The sequence below is a fragment of the Cheilinus undulatus genome, linkage group 9, assembly GCF_018320785.1.
Source record: "Cheilinus undulatus linkage group 9, ASM1832078v1, whole genome shotgun sequence".
Classification (NCBI taxonomy): domain Eukaryota; kingdom Metazoa; phylum Chordata; class Actinopteri; order Labriformes; family Labridae; genus Cheilinus; species Cheilinus undulatus.
This window is the reverse complement of record NC_054873.1, coordinates 36,242,911-36,255,097: the sequence shown is the minus strand read 5'-3', so window position 1 is coordinate 36,255,097 and position 12,187 is coordinate 36,242,911. Positions and strand designations below refer to the sequence as shown.

At 38.3% G+C, this 12,187-nt stretch overlaps 1 protein-coding gene across 2 annotated transcripts in view; it reads right to left on the bottom strand.

Annotated features, from left to right (window-relative positions):
- zfpm1 (zinc finger protein, FOG family member 1) overlaps positions 1-12,187 on the bottom strand; it is a 158,458-nt gene that overhangs the window by 90,237 nt on the left and 56,034 nt on the right. For both annotated transcript variants that reach the window (XM_041795408.1, XM_041795409.1), the window contains exon 2: positions 1,414-1,560. In XM_041795408.1, coding sequence (XP_041651342.1) covers positions 1,414-1,560 — 147 coding nt within the window. The remainder of the gene's footprint in view (positions 1-1,413; positions 1,561-12,187) is intronic.

The following is a 12,187-nucleotide window of genomic DNA, read 5'->3' as shown; positions in this document are numbered from 1 at the left end:
TGATGCCAGTGGAAGTTCAAAACACTCCAGCTATGGAATCAGCTGAGCATTGGCATGTTTACGCACCGTGCACTATAGACCCTGCTCTGTGATTTTAAGAGGTGTTCTGCTTCATGGCTGTTGCTGCTATTCCTAAACGCATTCACTTAAAAAAATATCACTAACAATTGACTGTGGAAAATCCAGCAGGGCTGAAATTTCATGAGCCATCTTATTGCAAAGAAGGCTTCCATGACAGCATGCTTGAAGTCACTGAGCTCTTCAGAACGACACATTTAGTATCACAACTGTTTGTGGATAAAGACTGCATGGCTAGGTGCCTGATTTTATACACTTGTTGCAACAAGTCTGATTGAAACAACCAAATTCAATAACTGAGAACTTTGGCCAAATACTTTTGTCCATGTAGTGTGGTTACAGTGGTGAGAATGGGATTGTGAAGTACTCAGAAGAGCTCAGCACTTTGTTAGCAGGTGGAGCTCCCAATGTGCCACGATCTCTCGTGCTCAGGTTAAGTCGTACTGCAGTGGTATTAATAATATTTATCTGTCTGTTGTAAAGCACTTTGTACTACACTGTCCTGTATGAAAAGTGCTATATTAATAAAGTTTGATTGATTAATTAATATCAAAGTCCCAGGGTGTAAAGACGTCAGAGCTTCACTAAAGCACAGTCACACAAATGCACAGTGAAAATGCTGCAACAGCGTTGCAACACATTGCTGAGGCAGCAAGAAATAGAGATTGATATATTTGACTGTTAAAAAGCAGGATAGTAGGATTTTAGCCAGGTGAGTAGAGCAGGCACCCATATTCAGAGGCTATAGTCCTTGATACAATAAATAGATACCAGGTCTTTGTGCTGTTTGGTTCATGTCTACCCCAGTTCTCTCTTCCCATATTCCCTTCCTCTCTTCAGCTTTCCTGTCTCCATAAAGGCAAAAAGTCCCCCAAAAATTCTTTAAAAACAAAGTAGGATGAGAGTCATTGTTTGAAAATACTACTTAGAAATGTATGGGACAAAACACATTTGAAAAGATAGTTTAGGTAGTAGTCTATAACAGATAATTGATTCCTTTGAGTCTAAAATAAAGAAAGACAAGCAATTTGCCAACTGAAACTGATGACTGAGCAATTCATCAAAAAATTGGAGGAATTCCTCTCTTTTTAATCATCCTTTGAAAGTGTGTTTTTCAAAATTAAGCCATGTATTTGTTTTTCATTTGTCCATGAAGTTTTTTTTAAAAAGACCTCCTTTTAGTTTAAAAAAAAAATTGATCGGAGCTTCTTAACGTTAAATTGACAACAGAAGACGACAGCTTATTTTCCAAAGCATCCAGTAGGCCTGAAAACGAGGCTCTTTTTTTTCTAGCCTCTTTGTTAACTATTCATTTTTATTTTTCCCACTTCTCACCTTCGTTGTACAGAGGTGTGTACGGCGGTGGGCTGGAGCTGTCGCCTTCTGCTGAATCATCAGGGTCTGAGGCGCCGCCCTCTTCTCCGGATAGGCTCAGGTTGTCTGGTGTGTTCTCCTCACCGCCATCAAGATCTCCGAGGGAACCTGCAGGAGGAAGAAAAGGAATATTAACTACTGGAGCTGATCTTGTGTTGATGAATCCACATTTCTCTGCTTCCTGACAGGTTCTGATCCCTGCTACAGCTGGGACTTCCCCTGTGTCTGACAGCTGTTTAGGAAAGCTGTCCACCAATCCCTCCTCCACCAGTGACCGAACCGCTAGGCCAAATGCAACCCAATAATTTACTTTTCAAGCAAATATCGATACCAATACCAATAGAAAATAATATCAGGCATCCCTATTTAGTTTAGTAGTTTTGTAGCGACTAATTCTCTTTTTTTTTTTTCATAAAAGCATCTTTAAAGTTCTGTCTCTGTAAGGAACCTTCAGGTTCTGTTTTCATCCTGTTCAAACGATTATCAGTGGTCGGCATAGACCAGAACTTAATGTTGAAACTCATCAATCTGACACACTTGCTCTTAACTATTTGGCTGAGGCAGTCTGCAAAATTAATTTCTATAATTTTCATACCAGTTAGTGATTTTAATCCCAAAACGTGTAACAATATAGCACACATAAAAGAGTAGTAGAATTCCCCATTAAGTTAAGACAAACATTATAGAACTAACAGACTTATTGGTTCAATTACATGAACAAATATGAAGAATATCATTGAAATAAAGCTCTGTAGAGAAGTGAATTGCAGAGCTCTTCGTCTCTGCCTCAATCACAGAACACAGTCACACTTTAATTCTGCAAACAGAGAGAGGGATTTGAGTTTAATTGTCTTCCCATGGGCGTTGAGTCTAAACTGCCGGGTGCAGAAAGGTTAAAAAATTAAAGAAAGTGATATTGTTAAACAAGCTACTTATGATTTTATGCACTAAAGAAAGGGAGGGAAAAACACCCTAAACACACTGATCCATTTTTTTTTCTAACTGGACTCATTGAAAAAATGGTTTCAAGAATTGGACACGCTGAACGGTCTAATCCAGAAGATTAATAGCAGGGAGCCAAGGGGGACCTTAAAGCCAAATTACAGTATACCTAAAAATGTAGCTAAAAGAGTGATTAGTGCTGGGCTGATCTGTATCAATTACAGTTTCATAATCCCTGCTGACCATAGTAATTATACAGTACTTTTGATCTATTTTAGCCTGTTTGAAGATTACATCCAAAAAAATGGAGTCAGTTAATATGGATTTAATGTGACTTTTTTAAATTGCTTCATTAATAATACTCCTTCTATAAGATGAATACAGCGGGCCTCTTTAACGGTGCATTAAGGGCTCCTCAGAAACCTTCAAACATCCGCTTTTGTTGTATTTACAGGATGTTTGTGTCTATCTTAAGAATGACTTATAGTTACTAGTGTTTCAAGGCTTGCTGATTATGAAAAGGCATGTTCATCTGCAGCGGATGACATGCTCGGTTCTCCCGAGAGGACGCCATGATAGAATTATTAATTCAGGGTAACCATTTCTTTTAAGAGGATTAGGGGGTGAAGAAGAATGTGCCGCCGACTGCCGAGGGAGAAAACAAGTCACGTACATAATGATGATGTACTGGAAAGTCAAGGAGGGTGGGCACATTGTTTTTGAATAACTAAATCAGAGTGAAATGAATACAGAGAGAAAACCGTTTCCCGCCTTTCTCCCCCCAATCCAGACAGGTTGTAAATTAATTTGCAGTAGGTTGTGTCGAGCGAACAGGGGGATTGTTTCGGAGCTAAAGCCGTGACTGGGGGGCGTATATATTTACAATACTGGAACAAAAGGAGTCTATAATCTATACAAAGCACACAACAATACCCATGAATAAAGAAGCTTGTAGAGAAAGGGAGAGGCAATTTTTCTAATTCTGTTAATTTCACTTCCAAAGCAATTAAAAGCAGGCAAGAGATAATGCCGGGAAACAATCGGCGGCTGACAAAGTGTTTCTGTCTTTGTAAATGAAACATCTTTAGGCTAATTTCAACTTCCACGCCTGCATGGTTCACTGTAATTTCAGATAAAATTAACACAGTGAGATTTGGACCTTCATAAGAGAAAAAAAGAGTAGAGGAGAAAGAAAAAGATCGATCCTGTACACAATATTTTTAGAATTCCGTCGCCTGAGCTTTGCTAGATCTAATTTTCAGTATCTATAAGGACATTTTCATACAATTAATTTTCCTTTAATCAGAATTGTACAAAGGGACTTCTCTGTATAAAATTCCAATTATATTTCCTGTTTAAAATGGAAGTTTGAATTATGATTTCTTTCCTCATTACGGCTCTGGTTTAATGAATCAATCGCTGCATCACTGCTTTCAGACATCAAATGGCGCGGAAAAGTTTCAGCTCCACTTTCTCCCCTCTTTTATCCAAGGAGAAATATATTCCCCCTCTCTTCTCCTCCTCTCCTCCCGCCTCGGATAGTTGGCAGAAAGGATGGTGTGATAAGTGCGGCACATTCTACTTCATTGGCCTGTTTAAAAGTTAAAGCCTTATTAATTGTTACAGCGTGATATCCACGAGAAAATTGGACTGAACTCATTGAAGAGATGTAGAAATAATAAAAAAGACATAGCCCACATGTGTATCTCTGTATGAGAGACATCAATTAAGCAGAGGCTTATCCAACAGCACCACAGAACTTTCTAGGTTTTAAAGTAAATGAGGATCCTGTTACAGCCTAAAGCGCATTCATTTGACCAAACTTTGGATTCTCCAGGGAGGAACAGTAAAATATTAACGGGTGAAGTTCAGAAAATATTTTGAAACACTGATCTTGTAGTGGTGCATTAGATTTGTTGAGGCCTAATTCATACATTTAGATTCATGTCAGAGCACTTTAAAATGGTTCTTCCCAGAAATGCAGCCAAAATTCAGACTAATTTAATTTTATACTCTTGCTATCATTTAAGTATACGTTAAACATTATCTTTAGTTAGTTTTTAGTGACTTATTGTCGCATTAAACTGCCCATTTAACTTGGAATGACTTTTCATTTGTTTGTTTAAAACCATAAGTATATTTATCTTACTAAATATATATTGTGGGGTCTAATGACATGCATCTTAAGTGTTTTTTATGCACAAAGATACACTTGTGATTAATTTTAGACAGAGAGAACATGAAAACAATATACTCAATTTTGATTTTATATGATAAACATGTTTTTGCATTTCTAGACATACTATTCCTTTGCAAGATTACAAACTAATGTTAACTTACAGAGTTTTAAATTCTTCTAAAAGTGAATTTATTTCAATTCATCTACTTCAAACCTTCATGTTTCTCAGAAGGACATTAAACTATTTCCCACACTGATGCCAGTGAGACTACAAGCACATAAAAACAAAGTCATATAATTAGATTCAAATGATTTTTAAAAGTTACAAGATTTGACGTAATATGATGAAGTATTCAAGTAAATAGAATAGTGACAAAAAGATCCTTTTACACAGTAGTTCCCAATGATGGGGTCTAAAGACACAGAGAGGTGCGAAGCAAGACGCCTTTCAAGGATCTAAGACAAATTTTAAATGATTTTAATTGGTAGATTTTTCTCATGACTACAAAAAAACATGCATAAAATTTATTCAATTTAGAGATAAAATAACAGAAATTTGGAGAGATTCATGTTGAAATTTAAGTATGGTGTCTAAAAAATCCTTAAAAAGATAGTTTGCACATGATAGCAATAATGCAGGAGTCTGCTTCTGTAAAGATGACCATTGACATGACTGCATTATTAAATCTAGTATGTCCACTCATGGCCATGCATAGAGATTATTTGTATTCTGCTTTTAGCCTTTCTTTAAATTAATTACAAGATAAAGGAGTCTAGGTGCGGGATATTGTCAACACATCGGTATCTTCAGGTATGAATATTTCTGCCAATACTTAAAATAATTAATGTCGGCTCTAAATATCAGTCAAATAAATTTGTTGAGTTTTACACACCAGCTGAAGTCCTTTTCTTTGTTCATCCTCATTCCTTAAATTTTAAATTGTGTTTTATGGACTCAAGCTTTAGGTCTGACCAGCATGTACATACCAGTACTGGTATCCTCTAAAGTGAATTTGTAAATACTGGCAGTAAATATAATGAACATAATTTGGCATTTCAAGTATGGGTAAAATTCCAACATCATTGGCAAAGATTGATCTAGTGGTTAGATCACGCTCCATCTACGCAGGCAGCCTGGGTTCAAGTCCAGCCTGCGGCTCTTCCGCTGCATGTCATTCCCCACTCTCTCATCCCTGTGTCAGACTCTATCCACTCTCCTCTCGCTCCAAAATGTTCCTAATTAGTCCAGACAGAAGAATTTTACTTCTTTCAGACTATGTTGTTCTTTTGTGTTGTACCAGTGTTGGGTAAGGCCTCATTCTCAGGGTGTGTGGCTAAATTTAATATTAACCACCTTCAGGAACAGTGGGGGTCCCCAGTCTCTGGAGCTGTTATTTAAAGGGTCATTTCTCAAAAGTATGTGAGTCCCTGCTTTAATAGCAGGGTTTCAATAGAAGCATTTTCAGTCTATATTATCCGCACAAATCAAAATCATCCTTTAACGTACTATTTACCATATATTACTGCTCCTAGCATGCATGTTTTATAGCATTAAAGTGATCAGTAGTTTCTATTTTGTGTCTAATTTTAATGCTTATGGTTTCAACAGTAATCTGCCCCAGCTTTGTCATTCCAGTGATTGTCATATTAAAAAAAAATGAAGAGATTCATATTATGATTATGAAATTAGAGAAAAAACACAAGTTTGAAGAGTGAATACAAACTCTTTTCTAATGAAAAGGAAACAAGGCCTGGATTCTTCTTTAGGATTAACTATGATCTGATCATAAATGTAACAAGACTACTGGACAAGATCTCTCAGTGGCTCGTACTTTAAATTCTACAGATTGCTTAACTCTGGTCCTAAAAACACATAGGTGTAAACTTGAAAAGCTTCATCCAGCTGATGTGTGCTATCTTCAACTAAAATGTCAGCAGTCAGTATTTTCTTTAAATGTAATAATAATGAATAATTAATGTATGGATTTGATTATCCACACTGATTCAAGCAAAAAAAATGTTGATAATGTGTGACCAAAAGGGCTAAATATTATTTTTCCTATCTTTTATTTACATAAATTTAAAAACAAAAGAGCTTATTTAGACATTTAACATGCACACTTAATCATTTTGGACATGAGGCACTAAGATTACTCTATTCTTCTACATCCAATGGTTCTTTAATTCATCTTTTTTGAGACATAAGAGTCATCATGTGCAGTCTGATGGACGTGAATGTCAGGTGTGAAACTGGCTGGCCTAAAAATGAAATACCAGGCTCTCTGAGAAGGAATCTGGTCCTCCATAGATGAGATAGAGAAGACAGATGTGGAATAAGAGGAGTAGTTGAGCAGCAGCGCAGAGACTGCAGCTGTCTGTCTTGGAGGAGCGAGGAGAGGCAGAACAAAGTGCTGCTGCTGATGAAGGCACCAAAGATACTGCTTTATTAACTCTCCGTCCACATCAAACCTGCAGCGAGCAGCTCGCTGATTAAACACAGAGACAACACACATCAAACCTGCGTGCTCAACAAGCCTGATTAAACAGACGCAGGCCTTGCCGCTCTCACGCTAATAACCCGCCGCACAAAAAAATACATTAGACCTGAAAGCAAGAGAAGGCACGCCTGTATCGCAAAATCATCGACTTGTGAAGAGAAACATTAAAAGAGGATATTTAGAGAAAGAAAGAGGAGAATATTGGAAGGAGAGGAGGATGTGTGAGCTCTCGAGAGAAACTACAGTACCTGACACAGAGTCACGCTCTAGAGAGGAGCCACTTATTGATCAGAGCGACGAGAATTACCCACCGCTGAGGAAATACTTTTAATCAACTTTGCACTTTTCCCTCAACACTGCGTGAGCTCTTATCACAGCTCCATGGCCCTCCGCTGGATCCCATCAACCCCTCACACAAGAGGAAGCGTCCACACAGGCCAGGATATCGATCGGTTATATTCAGCTTCAATAAAAATCAGCTTTTTCTCCTCAGCCTTTAGGATCTGAGCTGCTAACGACGCACCATTGATTACTCTGGGGATGACAAACTCAAGCAAAGCCATGGATTTTTTCGACAGATCTGAAATCCTCTGGACTTATTGACCACTCTGCACATCTTCACATCTAATGTGATGATGATAAAGTTCCAAGATTGCGGTGTGGGGGGTGGAGGAGGGGCTGCAATAAGTGAAATGTAATGGTTGAGGATGTAGGGACCCAACTATCAAGGCCTGGAAATGAGTCATCCTCCATCAATGCCCTGCATCATCACACCTTTTTTCTTTAATCTCTATGAAACCTGCTCCAAGAATCAGACCAGGAAAGAAGTTTCAGGATGGTTTTTCACTAAATGATGGAATGACATGGATGGAGTTACTCACATTGGACTGTCAACTAGAACGCTCAGACAAAAAAAGAGCCATGTGAGTCATCAGAGACTATTAAGACACATATTTACTTTTCCACTCTAATGTTCCTTTTTGTGTGGAGGTCAATGGAGATGAACATGCCAAAATCATGCAAAATCACGCTTACATTGTACTCCAAAGCAACTCACAAATGCAGGTTTATCAAAGTAACCTGCATGCAAATTTTAATCGAACCCACAGTACGCAAATCAATGAGATTCATTTTTTTTTTTTAATTTATTTAAACAGTAAGCAGATCTACAGTGAAAAAAGTACATTTTTATGACAGATATTACATCGATATTCTAAACCTGATCAACAGATGGACCTTTAGATTTCATCATTAAAGAGACAGCACATCCCATTAGTAGCTGGGCCTGTTGTCATTTTCCTCTGCAGTAGAAGTGTTTTCATACTGTAAATATGCAGGTCAATCCTTCAACTGTGTAACATTGGGGAAATTAATACAAAGAATATTTTTAAAATATATTTTTTAAAACAACATAATGAAAGAAAGCTGAAGTGTCATGGCAGCATGCTAAGCTGTTACAACCAAAACACGCTGCACATTTCAGGACGGGTTGTGGTCAGTGAAGGTCAGGGGTTCGATTCAGCAACTGCAGTCACATGTGGAAGTGTCTCTGGGGAGGACACTGAACCACAGCGAGATGCTACATTGTGGCATGTCAGTGTGTATGAGTATGAATGGGATTAGTTAATACTGTGGACACTTTAAATAGCAGCCTCCGACCTCAGTGTGTGAATGCTTTCTGATGAGGTGTGAATGGGTGAGATTGACCTGTGGTGTTAAAGTGTTTTGAGTAGTCAGACAACTAAAATAGCACCATACAAGCTCAAGTCTATTAAAGATTAAGCAGGCATCAAATCTATGCAGTGTAAAATATAACTCCACTCCAAAGGATTAAATAATATGGGATTAATCAAGGATGGTTTGTGTTGGAAGTGTAAAACAGAGCATGGCACTTCGATCCATGCTTTATGGCAAGGCCGAATGGTCTTCCCATTGTGTAACTATGTTTTGGATCTTATGGAGGAGTTATTGGAGTGCTTTTTACCCAGATCACCACAGTTATGTCTCATCTAAGATAAAACAGTTGTACCTAATTTAAGCAAATGTTCATTCTTACATCAAAACTGGGGAAAGAAGACATGTTGGCAATAGTTGCATTTGAAAAAGTGTTTGGAAAACTAAACCAAAAAAAATGACTTATCTAAGGAGCAGTGGGACAGTTTTAACCCTCATACTGGAAGGAGGAACCTGATCTTTTCATGATGTTGATGGACTGTATAAGAACATTGATGTAATTGTACGTAGTTATGCACTTATGATGCTTCTACAGTATTCCATCTATGTTATCGTATATTTATTGATGTCTCTTGTGTTTCCTGTCTGTTTTGTTCATATTCATGGATTTGTTTATATTTGTTTTTATATTTATCTGCTGTCATAAAAGTAAATAAAGTTTGAGTTATAAACAAAGATTTAACAAGTGTGTGTTTTATTCCCTGGTTAGAAGCATGAAGTCAGTCTAAATGAGTATGATGACATTATTATGGGCTGACTGAGAGAAGAAAACACAAAGCCTCAAAGAAGGCGCCACTAATACCCCTAGACCTCCAACACCATAAACACTGCAGCACAGTAGTGCTGAATCCAGCAGAATGCATTTCACAACTAATAACTAACAGCTTCAAAAATTACAAAAACTTTTCAAAATAATTACGTTTATTTGGTATGATAGATGCCTGGCTGTGAAATGAATCCATTAAAGATCACTGGCAAACTCCTTACTCTCTAAATCAGTTGTTTTTAACTGGTGGGTCAGGACCCAAAAGCCGGTTGCAAAGCTGTTTTCAGTGGGTCACAAACTGGGCCTTGAAAATCAACTAAGGGAAAGTATTAAGGATTTATGCAAGGCCTTTATCCATGTATTTTATTTTGCTCTTTTGCTGGACAAGGAATACATGCTGGTTGTTTTCTTGAGGTCTCGACTTATTTATCCTATCTTAAAGAAAACTGTTTTTCAAGGGAAATGTCTTGATTTCTCAAGGTGTTAAAAAAACAGCCAAAACTCTACATTATCACAGCAAAACAGAGTGGAATGAAATGTTTGTATGCTCCTCCCAACGTTTTGTCCAGTGTCTTGTGCAGTCCTACATCTTGTGCCACCTGGGGTCCAAACTGCAGCATTTTCTTGTAAGAATTCGAGTGCTTGAAATTCTGGAAATTTAGGTCATGACCTCACATTAAGAAGGCAGTGGTGGATCCAATGGCTGGACTGGTTTGAGAACCAGTGGACTAAACTGCACAAAAATGTACCAAAGTGTTAAATGTGTTTGTGCATCAGCAGTGACAGGAGTTTGACGGTAGTTTCTGAATAAGAAACAGCACCCTAGTCTAGAATGGACACACAAGTATCAAATTCTAAAATTTTGTATTGTGGCGACCCAGTAAGAACAAGTGGGCTTTGTTATCATTACTATTATTACAGCTGTTCATTTGGGCTGCAAATGACCTTTATTAAGCTGCATAAATGTCACCCCAATTGTTTCAAAAACTAATCTTTAAATCACTAAGAAATACCATGTAGAAAAAAAAAAAGAAATCTTATCCCAGTAGTCGTATGTTTGAATTGCCCTTTGTGATCAACTAGGAGCTTAAAAATGAACCAAAACCCTTCATTTACAATCATAAATGATAAAAAAGAGAAGCAATAATTTGCATTAATGAAGTCATGTTTGACATTTTTGTATTAAATTCCTGAAAGTTTCATTGCAGCTCTAACATCAACAGTTTTGTTCTTGGCCGAGGCGAATTTAAACCTCCTGGCTGTCAAATTCACACATCGACTGCACCAAAATAGAACTCTTCATATGATGCTGTTTAAACAGCAACCAAACAATAAGGTTGGAATTTTTTGCATTGCTGAAAAATATCATAATTCCATGCCACAGCATGTTTGCTGCCATGCCCACAGGAACTAAAAAGCTCCCGCCAACAGTGTGAAGAAATGTGCGAAAAAGGCCAAACCAAGGAGATTGAAAAATAAAAAGGGAGCGCTGCACAAAAATTAACAGAAAGGTATAAACTGTCCATCACAGCAGACACACAGAAAGGCAAATGATAATGACTGATCCCACTGCTGTGATAAAGAGGTGAGCTCATGTACTTGAACACAGCAAGACACCAAACATCAAAGGCCTGCAAATGCATGAAAACATATAGGAGCTGCAGCACGTTCCTGACATTTTCAATGTTGCACACTAACAAAAGGCAGGTGAAGAAAAAAAAGTTGTTTTATTGAGAACTTAAACTGGTTGTGATGAGGACCATTAAAGGCCTTCAGTTTTAAAAAATTAAGGTATTTTAGACTTTAGGAACCCCGTTTAAAGGGCTCTGAACACTTCTCATTCCTCACCTCTCCTCTTCCCAACCTGCAGTCTCTCTTTTATATTCTCTCTTCCTCTCTTCTCTTTCTTTCTGGCTTTATCTCTCCGTTCCTCATCCCGTCTTACCCCCACCACCACTGCCTCCACCACCTCTCTTTCTTCTCCTCCGTCCCCTTTCAATATCACTCAAGCTCCCTCTCTCCCTCCCCTCATACTCCATCACCTTCCCTCTCTCTGTTTCTTTCTCTCCCTCCCCTCCCTCCATCCCTTCCTCTTTTTCTTTTTTTTTCAGTGAAAAAGCGTAGTGACTGGGAGCGTCACTCTGCGCGGATAGCTGGGAGCCGTTGGCGGTTATCGGCTCCTGCAGACTCTCTCTGCCGGTCTGATCTGTCTCCTCTTCATTAAGCAAATACGCCGACGTGGAAATGAAAACATAATAGCTATTTGATTTCCAGCGAGATATTTTGCATATTGGTTCGGAGCTGATAGCGGAATTTCATCAAGTCGTTTTTTTTTCTTCTCTCTCTCTCTTCTCTCCCTCCCTCTCCCGCCACCATCCCCCCTCCACCTCCCACACTTCCCTCCTCCTTCCCCCCATCCCTCCATCCTCGTGCTTTAAAAAACTGAATTACTGAGCTGGGCCGGCTTTCAGCGAGATTTCTTTACATTGCTGGGAAGAGAAAAAAAGGAAGGAAGAGAGAGAAATCTAGTTCCCCAGGAAGACTACTTAACCGATTAAATATCCCCCCATTCCCATCTTTTTTTCTCGCTCTGCCTTTTTTGATAACAAGGAGGAA